Source organism: Gymnoscopelus microlampas (assembly GCF_963454915.1).
Source record: "Gymnoscopelus microlampas genome assembly, chromosome: 3".
In the NCBI taxonomy this organism is placed as follows: domain Eukaryota; kingdom Metazoa; phylum Chordata; class Actinopteri; order Myctophiformes; family Myctophidae; genus Gymnoscopelus; species Gymnoscopelus microlampas.
The window spans coordinates 54,745,910-54,768,859 of NC_139940.1; the positions used below are offsets into that span (position 1 = coordinate 54,745,910).

General features: G+C 41.0%; 1 protein-coding gene across 1 annotated transcript; it reads right to left on the reverse strand.

The window, feature by feature from the left end:
• Positions 1–6,483: 6,483 nt before the first annotated feature.
• LOC311041920 (trypsin-like) lies at positions 6,484–16,280 on the reverse strand (the record flags this gene model as incomplete). Its single annotated transcript, XM_084052403.1, has 6 exons — positions 6,484–6,630; positions 10,401–10,658; positions 11,749–11,890; positions 13,558–13,705; positions 15,042–15,111; positions 16,254–16,280. The coding sequence occupies 6 exons, from the start codon at positions 16,278–16,280 to the stop codon at positions 6,484–6,486; spliced, it is 792 nt and encodes a 263-aa protein (XP_083908529.1).
• Positions 16,281–22,950: the final 6,670 nt, after the last annotated feature.

Sequence of the window (22,950 nt, forward strand, 5' to 3'; positions counted from 1 at the left end):
ACACGCAGTAGGCTGCTAACAGTCTCTTTGGTTCTCAGGTAATGCTCCCAACATGAAGGCTCTCCGTGGGTTGTGTGTGGGTGCGTAATGTTCTGTGACGTAGCTGTATACCATAGGCCTACTACACACTGCCGTGGGCTCCTTGTTTTGTTTTGTATAAGGTTACCTGGAATAGGCTTTATGCACTGCAGCCATATTGTGAAGACATTCACAGGTGTTGCCAATGATACTATGAAGGCTCTGTTCCATTCTGGTCAAACAGAGTCAGGGTGCTGATATTGTGTTGGCTCACTGGAAACACTCTGCTACACCAGTGGGTCTAAAGTTGGGGTCCAGGGACCCTCATGGGCTTCTAAATGGCCCCTTACGGGTGTGTAACTCTGAGAGTGTACAAATGGAACCAAATGGACCCGTAAGGGTCCATTTGGTTCCATTATGGGGGTTCCATTATGAGGGTCGTGGAAACCACTGTGCTACACTAAATGGAACAGAGCCTTCATTAGTATCATTGGTAACACCTGTTAAATGTAGGGTAAGTGATATTTTTTGGTTAAAACAAAAAGTATACATTTTGTTACAAGGTTAAAATACTATATTCTGATAGTAATCATTACTATAGAGTGTTTGTTCAGTAACAGGAGTCTCCCGTCTCCCCAGCTCTTTAATAAACAGAAAATACATTTTTCGGGAGGTGTCAAAATCTCAGCCAATCAGGAGAAAGTACCCATTTTTAAGCTTAATTTGTATAGTGTTGCAGTTCCAATTTTGCATGCTCATTTCTTAGTGTCATCACTTCCAATTGAACTTGTTTAATCTATATCCTGATTGAGTTCTCTATCCTGGTTGGATAAAATTGGAAATGAAACTGAAACTGAAACGAAAATGCCTTTTCTGTTTAATAAAGAGGTGGAGAGACAAGGAGACTCCTTTTACTGAACAAACACTCTTTAGCAATGAGTACTATCAGAATATAGAGCTATTTAACACTTATTTTAACCAAAGCAAATCCCTAAACCTACCTTTAAGGAAGTGATAATATGGCTGCTGTGCATTGAGATTAGAGCCTATGGCTTGTTCCTGAAATCCTATCTGTGTTGCTTTGGGGCAGACGGTGCATTAGTGCAGTGGTTGCCAAACTGGCGGTTCAGGACCCCCAGTGGGGTCCCCAAATTATTTTGTGGGGGTCCCCAGATGATTAGCCTAATTGTCTTCTCACTCAACAGCAAACAAACCAAAATACAGTATAAGTGTATACAGGGTATCTGCACATATCTAAAGTTACAATTGAATGACTTTTAAGACCTTTTTTAATACAGAATTGGCCAAATTGACAAATATTACGTTAAAAACATGTTTGTCTGTGTAACCGAGTCAAACTAAATGTAATGCCTACAATTCCAAATGCTTGTCAGGGTGGGGGGTCCCCAGTTCAAATGTGGTTCTTTTGGAGGGTCCCCAGTTCAAATATGATTATTTTGGGGGGTCCCCAGTTCAAATATGATTATTTTGGGGGGTTCCCAGTTCAAATATGATTATGTTGGGGGGTCCCCAGTTCAAATATGATTACTTTGGGGGGTCCCCAGTTCAAATATGATTATTTTGGGGGGTCCCCAGTTCAAATATGATTATTTTGGGGTCGCGGCCTGAAAAGTTTGGGAACCCCTGCATTAGCGAGTACATTTATTCAGACGTTGTCGACTTTGTTCCGGTGCCTTAGGTTAAATCAATTAATGAATTAGTTAACAGTTATACACACGTCAAGCTAATTAAGTCGCAGCTGGACGGGACAAAACCATCAACTGGAGCCCAGTGTTGACATCCATGTGTATATTTATGATGATGTGCATGTTACCAAATAAAGCAGTGGTTCTCCAACCTGTTGTGGATCAGGGCCCACTTGAAAATCTTAAAAGCGTTCGCGGCCCACCCATCTGGCCGTTTAACAGATGGGTGGTCCACTTACATGTTTCTTTTAATGATCAATGAATCGATTGTGTTCTGGCTTGGATTAATTCATTTTTGTATTTATTTATATTAATGTCATATTAGTGTTTTGACAATTATTTGGGGTGGCCCACATGTTGAGAACCACTGACTTAAAGCTGCAATCCGTAAGTTCCACGTCCTAGCCAGTGTCTCCTGTGAGAGAGAGAGAGAGAGAGAGAGAGAGAGAGAGAGAGAGAGAGAGAGAGAGAGAGAGAGAGAGAGAGAGAGAGAGAGAGAGAGAGCGAGCAACACTTCTACCACTCTTCTTCCTAGAAGAAACCCCAGCGTGGCCAGGGCAGATATTGGGGCTTGTGAGTTCCAGGCAGTACTAATTGTCAACCAGTAGATGTCCTGCTTCAACTTCAAATGACTTTATTTCCCGTTTGGGACTTGGCCATGATACACAGATACAGTACATACCCTCATCTGTAGATTGAATTAAAATAACATAAATACACAAATTCAAAAACATAATAGCCTACAGTTAAAGGACGACTTCACCACTTTTCAACATATCTTCATATAATAGGTCCTCACTAATGCTCATGATAAAATGGTACAATATTTTTCTAATCAGTCTGTGTCTCAGAGGAGGGCTGTAGACAGTTCAGAAACCCGTCTACCAGTGACATCATCGATGGGGAATCCAAGCTAATAGAAACTGCAGGCTTTGTATTCCTGGAAAGTTGCAACGCAATAATAGATCCCATTGTTCTCGCCTTAATAAAAATCGGAATACATTTTTTAAAATCTTTTTGGAAAAAAAAATCCTGCCTAACGATGATGTCACTGGTAGACGGGTTTCTGGACTGTCGACAGCCCTCCTATGAGACACAGACCAAGTAGAAAAAAATTGTATCATTTTATCATTAGCATTAGTGAGGACCTATTATATGAAGATATGTTGAAAAGTGGTGAAGTCGTCCTTTAAGTAAGCACAAGCAGTAATATAGAACCATAGAAATATATATTTATATATTTTTTCTATTATATAAAACATACTGTCTTGGTGTCCTACCCGACACCAGGGTCTAAATGTCTTAAAGGGATAGTTCACCCCATTTTTCTATCGATTAGTCACCCCATGGAGACTTGAATTCATGGATATATTTTTAGTTTTTTGTCGCATTCCTAAGCCAGTAATTTGATGACCAGCGGACCGGTAGGCCACGGTTCCGGTAGGAGACACAAAGGAGACTCTTTGTGTCTCCTACCGGAACCGCTGCCGGTCATCAATGCTTAGGAATGCGACAAAAACTAAAGAATGTCCATGAATTCGAGTCTCCATGGGGTGACTAATCGATCGAAAAAAAGTCGTTTTGGCGGTGAACTATCCCTTTAATGGAAGAGCAGGGCGACCATGCGATAACGTTGTTTAAAATGTTTTGTCCATTCAAATAAGTTACGGATTGCAGCCTTAATGAAGGTGTGAGATTATAGATGACTTACATTGTCAGTCTGATGGCTAGCCATACACCTAAGCAATATCCTCAGTGCTAATATCACTCAGAGAGTGATATTAGCACTTATTAGCATATTAGCACATATTAGCACTCAGAGAGTGTACAAATGCAACCAAATGGTCCATTTGGTTGCATTTGTACACTCTCTGAGTTACATATGAATAGATTAACACGGAGGATTTTACTGTGTAGTGAACTCATGAAGCGTATACCACCCTATGCCTTTAGCTCATTCCAGCGGTTGTCCATTTGCACATAGAGCTGTTGTTTCATTGGATGTTTACCCCCTTTTTAATCATGTCATTTTGAATAAATGGATGTACAGTATCATAACCGTGAGGCCCCTCTGTTGCAACACAACGACAGCAGCTAGACTCCACGAGTTTGGTGTCTAGCTGCAAACAGCTCTCACATGATGAGTGTCATGTTGAACGGACACATGCAAAGTGCATGTGACATTCAAATATGAAAGGTACCTTTCACTCTGATCAATCATTTAATGTGACGATAAAACATTTCAGATGTTATTTTCACATAATTTTCTCCCTTCACTTGGCTGATTACACTTTTTTTCTTTTAAATTATTTACTACACAGTATAAAAAGTGAGTGTCTAAATGAAATGGTCGTTGAATTGAACAACAGGAAAATATTACACTGTCATAAAACCTTTTTTTTTTACCCCATCAAGTGGCACAAAGGAAATGGCATCAAATATCAGTAAGTGTCACATTCAGGGACACCGAAAACACTGACGCAGGGTAGGAAGTGACAGAGCAAAAGAAATCCTAGAAAACATGAGGGGAATGGGGTCACGAGATGTGACCTTGATGGGAACCCAAGGACATTTATTTTTCTTTCTATGTGTTCCGACAATTAACATGATAAAATGTCATGTGATCTATGGCCGCTATCGTCAACCTGATTCAAATTTAAAGGACATTGGGCCCGATTCACTAAGCTGGTCGTAAATATCAGTGTAAATATGGGTGTAAATAAAAGTAGGGTGTATTTTCTCTATGCAAAATCTGACGTGCAATTCACAAAGGGGTGTGTAAATCCCTGATATGTTTCTAGCCCGTTCACCAAATGGACGAGCCTATCAGCGTCGTCGCTCATCGTTGTGTGATTGACAGCCTGAGTGCAGCCTGAGTGCAGCCGACCAAACACGAACGGCAGCCATTGTTTCTGTGGGCAGTTTCTACTTTTTATTTTCGGTTTTAAAACGCTCTCAAACTTCTTTTTTGAGGCACGGAATTTACTTATAAGATATCGTTTGGATAGAATTTAGTTGTTTAACTTCATATATTCGGTCAATTAATCATGACAGAGCCTATTTAAAAATAAAAATTCAGAGAACCGGCAGGGGCGGGCAGTGACACGCATGTATCCGAATAAGGCAACTTATTTTGGGCATGGCTATCTCAAAAGTCCCGTTGTGTCACATTAGTCTGGAGGTGGTAAAAATGCACTGCAATTGGCTGAAGGGGAACAACGATCATTGGCTGAAGGGGTTGTCAGTCAACGGTATTACTCCCGGCCCACAGCCAATATTGCAGAATGGGCGATCATGCCAGAATCACTCCTGAAATCAAATGGAAATGAGATTTCCGGAGGGAGCGTTTACCAGGCTACCACGCCCCCATGTAAGACCAAAAAGCTGTTTACACTCAAAATATGGGTGTAAACACCTTAGTGAATCGGGCCCAATGTCACGACCACCGAGGTTAGAATCTAAACTCACAGTTTTACTCCAGGGACATCATCGCTGGAGTCAACTTTTCAGCACAACTTCAGCAGCATTTCAGACACACAGAAGACTGCTCAGTTTTGTGGACAATAATGGAACTTTAGCCCTTCAGAAAATACATAGTGATATGTTGAATCATGATCATTATAGTGTCCCTTTAATAGATTCCTGATCAGTGATTTATCAGATTATTAAAAATGTCTTGCCCTTTTATGAACATTCATCATCCTCATTGCATGTCTTTAGGTTTTACACTGTTGTATACTGTAGTGCAGAAAATAACATAGAAGGTACATGATTGGTTAAAGCCAAAAAACTAAACAAAAAAAACTTCAGTTCATTACAATTCAGCAGTGGTGGAAAAAGAACTTGCATCTTTTACTTAAGTAAAAGTATCAATACTGCAGTGTAGAAATACTCTGTTACAAGTAAAAGTCCGGTATCAAAATGTACTTGAGTAAAAGTACAAAAGTATTGGCATCAAAATATACTTAAATTACCAAAAGTACAAGTACTCATTGTGCAGAATGTCCCATTTCACAAGTTCATAATGTACACACATCTTTTGAAAATAGCAGATCTACAAGCTCACAATTTTGGGCTTGTAGATCGGCTATTTTCAAATGGCCGAAATATATATAGGGCTGAAGTGGTTAATGCATGTTTGTGATAATAATCTAAATCTGCAAAGTAACTAGTAAGTAAAGCTGTCAAATAATTGTAGTGGAATAAAAGTACAATATTTGCCTCTGAGATGTAGTGGGGTATAAGTAAAAGTATTGAAAATGGGAAATACTCCAGTAAAGTAAAAAAAACGTCAAAAGTGTACTTAAGTACAGTACTTGAGTAAATGTACTTAGTTACTTTACACCACAGCAATTCAGTGATCCTAATGCGACTTATAGTAATGGCTCTATTCACAGCAGCCATATTGTGAAGACATTCACAGGTGTTAACAATGATACTAATGAAGGCTCTGTTCCATTCTGGTCAAACAGAGTCAGGGTGCTGATATTGTGCATGTTGGCTCACTGGAAACATTCTGCTACACCACTGGGTCTAAAATGTGGGTCCAGGGACCCTTAAGGGTTTCTAAATGGCCCCTTACGGGTGTGTAACTCTGAGAGTGTACAAATGGAACCAAATGGACCCGTAAGGGTCATTAGTATCATTGGTAACACCTGTGAAGGAAGTGATAATATGGCTGCTGTGCATACAGCCTATAAGGAGTCCTCTTTGGTGCATTTCAGAGGTCGCTGCTAGTTGCAGAACGTCCCACTAGCTGTCATTCTTGAACACACCACTTGATCCACATGAAGTAGTTTCTGACCTTGGTGTAGACACCAGGGAAGTACGGGTGGGCACAAGTTAGACCCCAGGACACGATACCCTCAACGTTACCGTTACAGACGAGAGGCCCACCTGAATCCCCCTGAAGACACAAAGGGAAAAAGAACCGTTGTCATTGAGCAGCTCAAATCACTAAAATGCACACATAAACATCAGTGTTAATCATAAGGTTGTTTCACCTTGTTCTTTTATTTGGTTTGTAGGCTCAAAAAGTCAAAGCTGAAGAAATGCTATAACCTATTTGAGAGTGTAGCAAGTTCAGTGGTGGAAAGTAACTAAGTACATGTACTTAAGTACTGTACTTAAGTACAATTTTGAGGTATTTGTACTTTACTTGAGTATTTCCAATTTCCAAAACTTTTACTTCTACTCCACAACATCTCAGAGGCAAATATTGTACTTTTACTCCACTACATTTATTTGAAAACTTTAGTTACTATTTACTTTTCAGATATAAACTATTATATGATTAAAGATACATTAACCACTTTAGCCCTATTTTATGCCTAGGCTATTTGAAAATAGCCGATCCACAAGCTCACAACGCGTCGCATCGCGACGCGTTGTGAGCTTGTAGATCTGCTATTTTCAAATATTTAGAACTTTTACTGTAAGTACTTTTACTAAGTACTTTTACTTTTTTTTATGTACTTTAAGTACATTTTGATGCCAATACTTTTGTACTTTTACTCAAGTACATTTTTAATTCTGGACTTTTACTTGTAACAGAGTATTTCTATATTGCAGTATTGGTACTTTTACTTAAGTAAAGAATTTGAGTACTTTGAGTAGAATTTGAGTAGCAAGTTTAGCTCCTGTCATTTCACTTCAACTTCAGCATCCCCTCAACCCACCCTTCTAAGGGGAGGCATGCGTTAATCCGACAGACCTTTTCTCCGACTATGTGGCATCCGCGTGCGGTTAGGGTTAGGGTGCGGGTTTGGTTCGGGTTTACTGTTTAATGTCGGAGCACTGCGGTAATATGTATTTGGCTAAATACTTTTGTGTTTGTGTAAATTGTTTCAAAATTATTCACAGATATTATCCCATTTTGAGAAACACTTTTTTTCTCCCTTTTTTTTTTTTACCCATTTTTCTCCCCAGTTTAGTCTATATGCCAATAGGCTCTATGCACAGCAGCCATATTATCACCTCCTTCACAGGTGCTACCAATGATACTAATGAAGGCTCTGTTCCATTTAGTGTAGCACAGTGGTTCTCAGATTTTTCAATTTCCACGATCCCCATAACTAAATGGAACCAAATGGACCCGTCCATTTGTAGACTCTCAGAGTTACACGTAAGGGGCCATTTAGAAACCCCTTAAGGAACCATGAGGGTCCCTGGACCCACATTTTAGACCCACTGGTGTAACAGAGTGTTTCAGTGAGCCAACATGCACAACATCAGCACCCTGACTCTGTTTGACCAGAATGGAACAGAGCCTTCATTAGTATCATTGGTAACACCTGTGAATGTCTTCACAATATGGCTGCTGTGAATAGAGCTTATTAATTCCTCCCCACACACATTTCTGTGTTGTCACTGCTGTCGTATCCTACTGACTCATCTACCAGTGAGGAGCCCCCACCGGGAGGACGCAGAGCCAATTTCGTCCTACTCCTCCCGCCCAACACTCCCTGCTGACAGGTGCCGCCCCCAGCCCGGATTACGCGCAGTGCCGATTATCACCCTCCCCGCCCGGCCAATTTGTGTTTGTGTAAACGCTCGACAAAGCCGGATGCACCACGGTGGGATTTTGAACCCACAACCTCCGTGGTGGTGGGCAGGGACACTTTACCACGGCACCACCCGAGCACGAAAACCACTCTTGTAAGACAGCTTGGTTCTCAACCTTTTCTGGATCAGGGCCCACGTGAAAATCTTTCAGAGCATGCTTATTTTAATTAGCGGTTGATTGTGTTCCGACTTGGGTCAATGGAACCAACGTAGTAATTATTAAGTTCTTATTGGTATCACTATGAAAACACATGTCAAGGGTCTCAGAAAAAATACCATGACATTCATTTTTTATTTACATTATGAATGTTTTACATATTAAAATCTGAGTGTTTTGCCAATTATTTGTGGGCCCAGTGCAGTGAAAACGTATGCATACAACAAACGATTATATAAAACACAATAGTATGAACACTAATGTAATGGGAATTAGCATGGACAAATATGAAAGTGACAAGTCTGAATGATGTCTGGGCATAATTATGAATAAGTCCTGCTATCGTTCAGCCATCTTTTGTGTGAGGATTTAAAAGCGTCTTTTTAGACCATGGACTTGAGACTTTTAGGAAGCCCATTCCACATGACAGCTGCTGAGTATTATATAAGGCCAGACCGCACCGCACCAATGCAACTAGTCCCCACTCCTTGCAACAACAGTTTTAAGGACAGTCCACACCAGTGTTGATTTGGTCGACTGAAACTATGACGAAAAAGGTTCGTCGACTACCTTTTTTCGAAAACAAAATTAAAACAAAATAAAAACTAAGCTACAACGACTAAAACTAAGACTTTAATAGACTTTATTAAAATTGTCAATAAATATATTGACAATTTTGTCAACAAATAAAAACTAGACTAAAAGGTTAGTGAGGGACTGGTGGAAAATAGATCCAGTTGAACTAAAAGACAAGTCATTTTATGTTTGGTTGTGCTCGGGTGTTGCGCTCTGAAAATAGCAGATTTAAGAGCTCACAATGTGTTGCGCTGCGACGCACTGTGAGCTTGTAGATCGGCTATTTTCAGCATGCAACCAGTCGACTAAATCAACTGTAGATTTAGCCGACTATAATCTTATTCTATTTAGTCGACTAAAACTAGACAAAAACTAAAACATTTCAGATGACCAAAATATGACTAAAGCTAAATAGAATTTTATTCAAAAGACTGACTAAAACTAAATAAAAATGTGTTGTCAACATCAACACTCGTGAAACTCCTTGCAACTGCCATTGGGGATAATGGTTGCAAGTAGTTGCATGTTGCAAGGAGTTGCATTGGTGTGGAATGGCCTTTCAATAAGCTCTAGACGGGTTTCATGTTGATAAACATTGAGAGGATATGACCGCGCAGAGGAGGGGGAAGCCTATAGAGGGCGCCATTACCCGCAGCAGCTCTGGTCAAATGTCCAATCAAAAAAGAAATGATCTTCACCGGGTTTAATGAAAGTAGATTAAATTATGCACCTTGTTTACTCAATAAAAATGATTTGTCGGAAGTTGGATCTGTTTGTATATAATAGCAGCATTATGCCTATTATGCCTATAATAGCAGAATTATGGCTATCTAACTCCCGAACATAACAACAGAGTGAACGGCGCAACAATTCGTTTCCCCCGAGCATGCGCAGATTGCGCATTCTGCTCTGTGATGACGTCGCGCGGAAATCCGTCTATTCACAGCAGCCATATCGTGAAGACATTCACAGGTGTTACCAATGATACTAATGAAGGCTCTGTTCCATTCTGGTCAAACAGAGTCAGGGTGCTGATATTGTGCATGTTGGCTCACTGGAAACATTCTGCTACACCAGTGGGTCTAAAATGTGAGGTCCAGGGACCCTCATGGTTCCTTAAGGGTTTCTAAATGGCCCATTACGGGTGTGTAACTCTGAGAGTGTACAAATGGAACCAAATGGACCCGTAAGGGTCCATTTGGTTCCATTTGTACACTCTCGGAGTTATGGGGATCGTGGCAATTGAAAAATCTGAGAACCACTGTGCTACACTAAATGGAACAGAGCCTTCATTAGTCTATCATTGGTAACACCTGTGAAGGAAGTGATAATATGGCTGCTGTGCATAGAGCCTATCAGAGCCAGTTCTTGCCCCATACCTGACAGGCGTCTCTGCCGCCAAAGTGTGAGCCGGCACACATCATGTTGTGCGTGACCCTGACGTAGTAGTAGTAGTGGCAGTCGGGAATGTAGTCCACGTCCGCCGCCATCAGCACGGGGGACAGTTGGTTGCCTCCGGGGCTGGTCACGCCCCAGCCACTCACGGTGCACCCGGTGAACTGGTTCAGGGAGGGGGCGTTGGGGCCAGGCAGGGTGGCCACCTGCACCATGGCATTGAGTGTCGCTGGCCGATTCAGCTGAAAGAAGAGAGGCCATTCAGTCAGTCAGTCACTTATTATAAAGCCTTTAACCACTTGAACCCTGGTGTACACATTTTGGCCATGGCATTATTGAAATTATATATATATATTATTTTTTTATAAAAAAAAATGAGCAATTTAAGGATTCTTTTCAAAAATAGCCGATCTACTGGCTCACAACGTGTTGCATAGCAAGGGGTTGTGAGCTTGTAAATCGGCTATTTTCAAAATAATTTAGAAATTACTTTAGGTAGCCTACTGTCAACGTGGTGTAAGTGAATTATTTTTATACGTGTTCTAAATACATTCTGGTATGCAATCATTGCTATAGTGTTTGCTCACAAGGGTCTCCCTGTCTCTCCTCCTCTTTAGTAAACAGAGATTTCATTTTCAGGTCAGGATACCAGTTTTATCCAATCAGGAGAGAGAACTCTTGATAAAAACAAGTGACATTGGATATTGATACTGTAAATGATCTTTGTGAGGTTCTCACTCCTGATTGGACCTTTAATTTGCATCATGTTAGACAGTAGTAAAGGAAGGAATATGAAAACGTGTGCTTATAGTTAACATAAATACAAAAGACAAATTAAAAGATGAAAATAGGAACTTGTTGGCTTGTCGTCAGCTGTTGACGTCTGGGTTGTTATAATGTCAGTTTGGTCATTCTATTCACCTGTTTCCTAGGCTGTGTGTTTTCCACTTCCTGTCGGATTTCATTGGATATCATTAGTCATCTGACCAGTTTCATTGGATTTCGATTTCAGTTTTTGGGTTGCGAGTCTGCGACTTGTGAGTGAATAACCCTTTATTTTTTAATTTTTTAATTATTATTACAAAAAAAAGTTTTAAAAATGTCTAACATTTTGCTAAAGAATTCCATTTAAAAAAAATGGAGGGAAAAAAAACAATTTTAATAAGTAGTGCACTACTTATTAAAAGTGTTTTTTTTTTGTTTTTTTATGGAATTCTTTTGCAGCTTGCAAAAAATAGCCGAGCTTGCAGATCGGCTATTTTCACTAGTTTGGGTCCCCCGGGGCAAACATCTAATTTCTCTTTTCGGTCTTGAGCTAAAACTGTTCTATACCTTGAGAAGCATGATGTCACTGTCTAATGTCCTGTAGTTGTACCAGGGATGGAGAATGAGTCTGGAGACACGGAACTCCTGCTCTGTACCGTAGCGTACAGACAGGTCGTGTTCCCCGAGGACCACTTTGATCAGGTATCTCCTACGAGAGCACAGGACAGAGTTCTAGTAACATATCTCTGCTGTCGGGCAAGAAACCAGCTATGTCCAAAATATGAACTTTACAGGAAATGAAAAAAAAAAATTACATGTTTTTAGAACAACACAATACTGCCTCATCAAAGTAGGTATGGTGACTTTATGCAATGTCAGATACTTGAATGTGTCCTTATATAATAATCACCCAAATACAGCTGAAGTGAAGTTAGGAGGTTTTTGACCATTAATGTGGAGATGTGTTTTTTTTTAAAGGAGGTTTAGTCAGAAACGCTTTTCAATACTTTTAATTGGTTCAATATTTGTAAAACACACACACGGACGTAAAGGGTGTTCAATAGCACTGATTTATGAACAAATATATAAAAAATGGAGATTTCCGACTGACTGAGACAATACTGCTGGCTACTATATTTCGTTCAAAATAGGCTCTATTCACAGCAGCCATATTATGAAGGCATTCACAGGTGTTACCAATGATACTAATGAAGGCTCTGTTCCATTCTGGTCAAACACAGTCAGGGTGCTGATATTGTGCATGTTGGCCCACTGGAAACACTCTGTTACACCAGTGGGTCTACAGTTGGGGTCCAGGGACCCTCATGGGCTTCCAAATGGCCCCTTACAGGTGTGTAACTCTGAGAGTGTACAAAAAGGAACCAAATGGACCCGTAAGGGTCCATCTGAGAGTGTACAAAAAGGAACCAAATGGACCCTTACGGGTCCATTTGGTTCCTTTTTGTACACTCTCAGAGTTATGGGGGCCGTGGAAACCACTGTGCTTCACTAAATGGAACAGAGCCTTCATTAGTATCATTGGTAACACCTGTGAAGGAAGTGATAATATGGCTGCTGTGCATAGAGCCTATTCCTTGACACATGACGTTATGTCATATGACATATCCATGAAATATTATCCAAATGGGGGCAAGGTTTCAGCCCGACTGGATCCCCATTGACTTCAATTATAAAATTAAAACAGCTAAAATGTGAAAAAGCTGCTTTGTGCAAACAAAGGTGTGTGAGATCTCCATATTTTAACCTTTTGCGTTTTTTCGTAAATGAACGCCCTACTTGATCATACTACAGCGTCACACAAAAGCATCAAAAATAGCAGATCTACAAGCTTGAAACGCGGCGCAAAGCGACACGTTTTAAGCTTGTCGATTTGCTATTTTTGAATATGCTCTATGCACAGCAGCCATATTTGAAAGAAATTGGGCCTCTTCTTACTTCCTTCACAGGTGTTACCAATGATACTAATGAGGGCTCTGTTCCATTCTGGTCAGCGTGCTGATATTGTGCATGTTGGCTCACAAGAAACACTCCATTTTGGTTCCCAAATGGCCCCTTATGGTGGGTGTGTAACTCTGAGAGTGTACAAATGGAACCATGGAATGGAATGGTTCCATTTGTACACTTTCAGAGTTATGGGGGTCCTTGAAAATAGGACAACCACTATGCAACACTAAATGGAACAGAGCCTTAATTAGTATCATTGGCAACACCTGTGAAGGAAGTAAGGAAGGGGCCAATTCATTCCCAATATGGCTGCTGTGCATAGAGCCTAATGCTGAAAAGTAACAGTTTTGGACATAATGAGGTAACGTTTCCACCCGACAGAGACGACATCTACAATGTGCAGTAACTCACGGTCTCCAGCAGTGGGCGGCAGACACCACCCACTGCGGGTGGATGAGGGTGGCTCCACAGAAGTGATACCCACTGTACTGGAGGGAGGCTTGGTATGGGATGGAGTATGGCGTGACCTCAAGACCCCTGATAATTTTACCAGACACACCTGGTGGGTGGAGGTTATGCAGGCAAAGATGGGCTAAAAATACAATAACAAAAAAAAAACATTTCAATCAAAGGGGCTAGATCAGCGGTGGGCAACTTTAATGATGGAGAGGGCCACTATATTTCCACACTTACTCCAGAGGACCACATTGCATACTGTCGAGCAGACACCTCTTATCTCCATATTTCTTTTCCCGAAAATTATAATGTTTTTATTTGTATTTATTTTTTATTTTAAACTTTGTTTTATTGGCTTTTCTGCACATTAATAACAACTTCATTAATATTTGGTTCATGTTATGTGCCATATAGGGAAAACATACTGCCAGGCCCTCACATTGAAGGAACCACAACAAAAGGGGAAAAAAAAAAAACAACAACAAAGTAACAGGGGAAACATTAAAACAATCCATGAAAAAAACAGAAACAAACCGAAATACATACCCACACACACACACACCGCACACCGCACACACCCACACCCACACCCCCACACCCCACACACACACACACACACACACACACACACACACACACACACACACACACACACACACACACACACACACACACACACACACACACACACACACACACACACACACACACACACACACACACACACACACACATTTTGGTCCCACCTTAGCTCCACCTTTTTAGGTAGCAAAATTCATTCAGGAATAACCGGGAAAGTGATTATCTCTGTATAAACCAGGAAGGGATCCCATATCTCATGGAATTCTTGCCAGCAGTGTTACAAAGGCTATCAGGTCTGCTTGAGATCTAGGCAGAGGCAGTTGTGAAACACCAAACAGAGCGGTAATGGCATTAGGCTCAATGAGTATTAAAAATCTCCATACTTCGCCATTCTGTCACACAAAAATGGCAAAAATAGCCAACGTGCGGCACGTTTTGAGCTTGTAGATCTGTTATTTTTTAATTGGAATCCAGATTTTTTTTTATTACTATTTTTTAATTGGAATCCTGATTTTTATTTAATTTCAAATGCATTTAGTTATGCTTATGTTAACTTTATGAACTTAAATACAAATACATTGGACATAGACAATCGAATTTTAATACTAGTCGTCATTAAGCTGGTAATATAGACTGAAGTTATTATGTCATGTTTGCGTGTTAAGAATTGTAACAGCTGAAATAAATAATATATCAGTGTTCCGATATTAACCTGCGGGCCGCATTAAGTGAAGGTGGGGGCCGCATGTGGCCCCCGGACCGCCCAGTTGCCCATGTATGAGCTAGATAGTCCTTGCATATTGCATGTGCTGTCATGGGGACATCATTCTGTGTACAGTAAAGTGTATGTATTTTACCTGTGATATTGAGAAGAACCAGGAGTAGTGAGAGATGACAGGTTTGAGCCATAGAAGCCATGGACGATTGCTTCCAAGGAGAAACACAAGAGATCATCACTGTCACACACTAAACAGTTTGAAAGAACCTCTTTCGGCTCTATTCACAGCAGCCATATTATCACTTCCTTCACAGGTGTTGCCAATGATACTAATGAAGGCTCTGTTCCATTCTGGTCAAACAGAGTCAGGGTGCTGATATTGTGCATGTTGGCTCACTGGAAACACTCTGCTACACAAGTCTACAGTTGGGGTCCAGGGACCCTCATGGGCTTCCAAATGGCCCCTTACAGGTGTGTAACTCTCAGAGTTATGGGGGTCGTGTAAACCACTGTGCTACACTAAATGGAACAGAGCCTTCATTAGTATCATTGGTAACACCTGTGAATGTCTTCACAATATGGCTGCTGTGAATAGAGCCTATTTGTACATAAATAAGTACCGATAAGACATGGATCTCACTGGAGAAATGCATTTTGCATTCAATCAATAGGCTAAACTCAGCAACTGAAACTTCAATTGTATTGTTACATTATAGTTTTACATGTGTAAGAGTGGGTGAAATATTGTTTTGTTTAACCCAATCACTCCGGGAACACATCTCTGTCATTTTAGATTTAGAAGCTCATAGCAGATATACAAGCTTGTATAGCAGATATACAAGCTAATAGCACAGCACCGAGTGCCATGCTATGAGCTATTAGATTTGCTATTTTTGAAAAATCGTGAAAAGTTGTGCAAATCTTTGAGTATATATATTTTTTAAAGCGAACATTTGTAACTCAAATCTTTGCGGGTCCCTGGACCCGGGAACAAAATGTTTTACAAATGTTCGCTTTAAAAAATATGTATTCAAAGATTTCCACAATTTTTCAAAATGTTTCAAAAATAGCAGATCTACAAACTCATAGCGCAGCCAAAGAAATCTAAATTGGATTCAATGGCTTAAGCTTCCCATGAATTGAAGTTACATACTGTACATGAGGAGAAAAGGGTGCACTGCAGAGCGCATATCTCCACCAGGCCAGGTGGCCTCTACCCAGGCCTGGTGGAGGTCAGAGGCAGAATGTGACATTGGCAGGGATGATGTGTGGCATTGCGGCAACCCAAAAATCATGTGTGTTGTTCGACGCATAATGTAACGCCTGGAATTTGAACCTATAGGTCTCTCACGCGGGAAGGGACGCTAAAGCCAAACATCGTATCCACTAGCCTAAAGGGAAAACAGCTTCTGCCCTGGTGGAGATAATACAAAAAAATATTTAAAAAGTAAAACAGTGGCCCGGACGGCTGGCGTAGCCAGCGGGTCCTAGGCTCAATGTAGTCTAAGTGCGCCGCGGGTTCGAGTCCCGATCCCGACGGCCTTTGCCATCTCCCCATCTCTCCCTCCTCATTTCCTGTCAACCTACTGTACTATCAATAAAGGCATAAAAAGCCCAAAAATAAATAACAAAAATATCTGTCCACCACCACCACGTGTAGGGGGTTTGAACCCTCCACGGTGCGACCAAATTGGCCGAGCGTCAACCTGTATGAACGGGGTCATCCCTATGTTCCCCGGGTTCTATGTTCCCCCACTAAGGTTAGGGTTAGGGTTAGGTAAGCGGGGAACATAGAACCCGGGGAACATAGACACGCTCCCGTATGAACCATTTGGCAGTGTTTGTCGCTGCAGTAATAGGTTCTATGCACAGCAGCCATATTGGAAAGAAATTGGGCCTCTTCTTACTTCCTTCACAGGTGTTACCAATGATACTAATGAAGGCTCTGTTCCATTCTGGTCAGGGTGCTGATATCGTGCATGTTGGCTCACTAGAAACACTCCATTTTGGTTCCCAAATGGCCCCTTATGGTGGGTGTGTAAGGGTCCATTTGGTTCCATTTGTACACTCTCAGAGTTATGGGGGTCCTTGAAAATAAGACAACCACTATGCCACACTAAATGGAACAGAGCCTTAATTAGTATCATTGGTATCACCTGCGAAGGAAGTAAGGAAGGGGCCCATTTCATTCCCAATATGGCTGCTGTGCATAGAGCCTATGGGGGTGTTGAACGGGAGGAGTAGGAACGAAGGCTCTACGTCCTCCCGCTGGGGGCTCCTCACTGGCAGGTGAGCCAGTAGGATTACAACAGCAGTGGCAACACAGAAATGTGTGGGGAGGATTATAACTTGGCATAATAACGACTAAATTGGGAGAAAAAGGGGTAATAACACGTTTAATCAGACTATTGTTTGGTCTAAGGTGAAATACTGACCTACCGACGGGGCTCAGTAGGTGTTAGTGACTTCGTAACTTCATAACTTAGTAACTTTGCAATGTTCAGCACGGCAACTCGCTCGCTTTAGCTCGCTCGGTGGTGCCTCTTGTGGTTCGCTTGAGACGGCGCGCCTCAGTTGCGGTCCAAAACTATACTTTATACAAAAAAACCTTCTGACCCCCGTCGGTAGGTCAGCATCTCACCTACAGTACTTAGACCAATCAATAGTCTGATTAAACGTGATAATGTCCCATTCAGTGCATTGACAGCATCCCAAATGGGTGACATGGAACGACGTGGCTCCAGTCTAGACCTCGCACTTCATATTCCCAGACATTATGTGACATCATTATGTCCCAGGCCCTCAAAAAGTAACAGGAGGAGGAATGTGTCAAAAAGTCTTCATATTGTGACATGGCTATACCAATAGGCTCTATGCACAGCAGCCATATTGTGAAGACATTCACAGGTGTTGCCAATGATACTAATGAAGGCTCTGTTCTATTCTGGTCAAACAGAGTCAGGGTGCTGATATTGTGCATGTTGGCTCACTGGAAACACTCTGCTACACCAGTGGGACTAAAAGTTGGGTTCCAGGGACCCTCATGGGCTTCCAAATGGCCCCTTACGGGTGTGTAACTCTGAGAGTGTACAAATGGAACCAAATGGACCGTAAGGGTCCATTTGGTTCCATTTGTACACTCTCAGAGTTATGGGGGTCGTGGAAACCACTGTGCTACACTAAATGGAACAGAGCCTTCATTAGTATCATTGGTAACACCTGTGAAGGAAGTGATAATATGGCTGCTGTGCATATAGCCTATTACAAATTGGTATATACACTACATGTTTCGACCCAGCTGGTCTTCATCAGGGCATGAGTACTAAGGGGATTTGGTGTCACTTCAACAACACTATTGATTCCTATGTTACTATATTCTCATTTAATTCCTGGATCACACATCTGTCATTTATTGCCCACTCAGTCCCCTTGACATTACATAATGCATGATTATTAGACCTGAACAGCTGTTTGACGGATCAATGCATTGTCAGTGAGTCCAAATTGGACAGTTTACAGAAAACCATATACATTTGCATGACTCCATTAACCAATCACAGCTCTGCATTCTGCACCCAAATAATCCGTTACCCTCAGGCCCACCGCAGTAACATCCAATCAAATTCAATTCAATATTGATAGGTACTGATATCGATTGACCCCTTAAACCCTATTATACTAAGTGATGGAAGAAGTACTCACAATTGTTTACTTAAGTAAAAGTATCAATACCCTATTGTAGAAATAATCTGTTACAAGTTCGGTATTCCAAATTTACTTGAGTAAAAGTACAAAGGTATTGGCATTAGAATGTACATAAAGTACCAAAAGTGGTTTTGTAATAATAATTGAAATCTACAAAGTAACTAGTAAAGTTTTCAAACAATTATAGTCGAGTAAAAGTACAATATTTGCCTTTGACGTGTAGTGGAGTACAAGTAAAATTATTGAACATTGGAAGTACTCCAGTAAAGTAAAAAATACCTCAAAATTGTACTTAAGTAAATGAAAAAAAAAAACAAAAAACAGTACTTGAGTAAATGTACTTAGTTACTTTCCACCACTGATTTTACTTCATTGACCGGGGTCTATCCAGGGCCCCCTCCTTTTTCCCTCTACACCTAATCTCTTCTTCCCAAGAATAGTGTCATTATAACTGTCTTACCTCAAGAGTCAACTGAGAGAGAAAAAAAAAACACTGCTATAGCTCTTTAAATCCCACACAGATGCACTCACACTCACTCAAGTTCCTTTCTCTCTCTCTCTCTCTCTCTCTCTCTCTCTCTCTCTCTCTCTCTCTCTCTCACACACACACACACACACACACACAGACACACACATGACTGCATCTCTTTTATACTGGTGGCATACCTGCACACACACACTTATTGTACTGTTTGTTTGCCAGATAATGTGGCAACTCTCTATCTATCTCGCCCCCATCTTTCTCTATTTCACTCTCTCTCTCTCTCTCTCTCTCTCACACACACACACACACACACACACACACACACACACACACACACACACACACACACGCTTTGCTGTTGCTGTCGGGCAGAAACCTTGTATCTCGAAATCTTTTTTTTTGTAAATTCATGCCCTACTTCATACAAGAGTGTCGCACAAAAGTAGTGCCGGCGATACGTGTTGTGAGCTTGCAGAGCAGCTATTTTCACTATTTTTAAATGTTATCAAAAGAATGATTTTGGACATACAAGGTTTCCACCCGACAGCAATAAGCCCTCTTGAATCCATATTGAAAAGTGAGGAGACTGACCTAGTACAGCCATGGCCTATTTCACTTCAACTGGAGACAAGTCTATGTCCTCTGGGAGGTGAAACTCAACAAACCTGTCATTCATTCATTCATTTATTTATAAGTCTTTGAAGTTGCCCTCGTTTCCAGCAAGGGGCAAGGCTTGGATATTTACGATGAGGCCAACACGGAAGCTTATGAATGGCCAGAGTGGCGCTGTTTTACCCTGCGCCGACCTGAAGTGTCAGAAAGAATTTATTTTAGCGCAAGTGAATGGGTTTTTGACAAACTTTAGACTAGATTTTCTTACCGTAATAAAAATTGTCATAAATTCTATATGCTTCCAGTCGCTAGTTTAAAGTCTCCTTTCAATCATCATGATATGCGTTTTGCTAAATTATGGTCCCATTTATTCAAAAATTGACGATAAAGTAGGCTATGCTCCAGGAGGGGCGGGATGATTTGATTGACAACCTACACAACCAATAGCATTCATTCCCCGCCCCCGCTCTTGATTGACAAGCTACCCAACCAATAGCATTTTTGGGGGTGTTTTCCGGTTCGCTGGTCACGTGTCTGGTCTCAACCTATAGCGTTTGAGTTCCGGCGTGGCCAACTGTATATATTAACGATGGAGGAATGCATGTTCCTGAACTATCGGCTTCATTTTCGTTCTGTAGAAAGCAGGGGAGTGGCTTTGTCCATTCTTTTTTACAGTCTATGGTTTCCAGCCATGTCCAGGGTACGGAATAATCAAATAAGCATCATAATAGTAGCATAGCAAAGCTAAACAATCCACACATGTGCATCACAATAGATAACAGAGGAAGCTAAAATGAGCATAAAACAAAGACAAAACAAAACTAGAGAAGTGCTCCTCAGAGCACAGGTCTCCGCCAGGTCAGGTAGGTTATTGTGGAACAGCAATGTTGATGGAATATGACAAATCAGACAGTTCCGTCTTGATCACATGACCATAGAGATAATGTGTACCGATTGGCGTGATGCTTGGACAAAATCTGTAGGCGTAATATATATATATATATATATATATATATATATATATATATATATATATATATATATATATATATATTATTTTGCACAAATCTGCCTGCTGGTGGCGCTATAATTGGCCAATGTGAAATGGGTGGAATTTCTTCCTCAGCCTAATGGATATTTGCGTGCAATCACGGCAATCGGACATTTTGTTCAAAACGAGGCACTCCTGCAAACTTTAGATGCCAATCTTAGCCAATCAGGATGGAATATAAAAAATCGGACAGATCTATGTTGATCACATGACTATAGAGATAATGTGTAGCCTTGCTTGAACAAAATCTGTAGGAGTACTAGTGATATAAAAAGATTGTTTAGCAAAAATCCTTTGCCTCTAGGAAGTGTGAGTGCAAAGTCGGTCCAGTTATAGGTAAAAACGCAAATCGGCCTGTTATAGCGCCACCATGAGGCTGATTTGAATAATGCATGGTGGCATTTCTTCGTTGGCCTAGTGGGAATGTGTTGTGTTTTGCAAAAATCGGCCTCCTTGTGGCGCTATAACAGGTCAATCTGAAAATTTGGGGCAGAGGTTCTGCCCTGACATCCAGGGAGTGTACATGCACAGTTTCACGTCGATCGGGCGAACGGTGCCGGAGTTTAGCTGTTCAAAGACGGACGGATGGACAGACAAACACACACGCACACACACACGCAAGGACGGACGGAGTGTAAAATATAATCTCTGCCACACCTTCGGCCTGGCGGAGACAACAAAATGATTTCAAAACATGTTGACACACATTGGTTAGTGATCATGCACTTAAAACTAGGGTTGTCCGATATTGGCTTTTTTACCGATAACCGATATACCGATATTGTCCAACTCTTAATTACCGATACCGATATCAACCGATACCGATATATGCGGGGATTATTGTGATTAGGGTAAGCTCAAATTTCATATCACACACACCATATACAGTAAAAACTCCTGTAACTTACTTATAAAGCAAAAAAAAAAAAAAAAAAAAAAAAAATTTTTTTTTTTTCAAAAACCGATACCGATATTTTCCCGATATCAATTTTTATGCTAATATCGGCCGATAATATCGGGAGGCCGATAAAATCGGACATCCCTACTTAAAACTGTGAAAATGAAGAACATTGATTTTTCTAAGCTGGAGGTTAATTCCATGAATAAGAAGCATACAAAAAGAAAAGGCAGACTGTCAGAAGAGCCCAGAGCAGACATTACTTTAAGAATCAGTCACTATAAACAGGTAAGAAGACCCAACATTTTGATTCATCATCACTGAAATAGGTAGCTTCTCAATGAGGGCCTTATAGATGAGTAAATATCACTGTTTAATAGATCTGCTTGTAGATCTGCTATTTTTGGCAAAGAGTTATAGGTGTAGAGGGGAAAAAAGCAGCAAACGTTTATCTGAAACACAATTTTATATAATATAGAGGGGGTCCCTGCTTTATCTCTCTCTCGGCTAGGGGGTCCTTGACCTGAAAATGTTGAAGACCCCTGGTTTAATATACCTCTCTTCAAGAGAAGAACCAACCTTATCTAACAGGAGGCAGTGCAGGTGACTCACCACTGGTGACACACCACTGGTGACTCACCACTGGTGAATAGTATTTCACTTATGATACATCTAAGGACTAGATCAGTGGTTCTCAGCCTTTTTGGGCTCAAGGCATCCACGACACCCCAGCATTTTTTGACAACTTTTCCTTTCAGATTAGACATTGTGGGGCGGCTAGCAGCATCACTCCAGCTGAAAACATACTGGATCAATAGACGCATATAAAGCATGTATCAGGAGGTGTTTTGTATTCGGTGATGACATCTATTATTGTGTTCTTTTTTATGCTAATTGAATACATAGGTCCAGAATGGAAACAAGTCTCCAGGACTTGTGTGTGTTATCTTTTTAGCCGTAATGTCTGACACATTTTATTTTCAAGGACCCCCATAACTCTGAGAGTGTACAAATGGAACCAAATGGACCCTTACAGGTCCATTTGGTTCCATTTCTACACCCTCAGAGCCACACACCCATAAGGGGCCATTTGCAACCACAATTTGAGACCTACTGAGTGTTTCCAGTGAGCCAACATGCACAATATCAGCACCCCGACTCTGTTTGACCAGAATGGAACAGAGCCTTCATTAGTATCATTGGTAACACTCAATGAGAGAACAAATCGTCTCTTTAGAGAAGAATATGGAAATAAGAGGTTAACGATATTCTCCAGACATGCTGTTGTGGTGCACTGT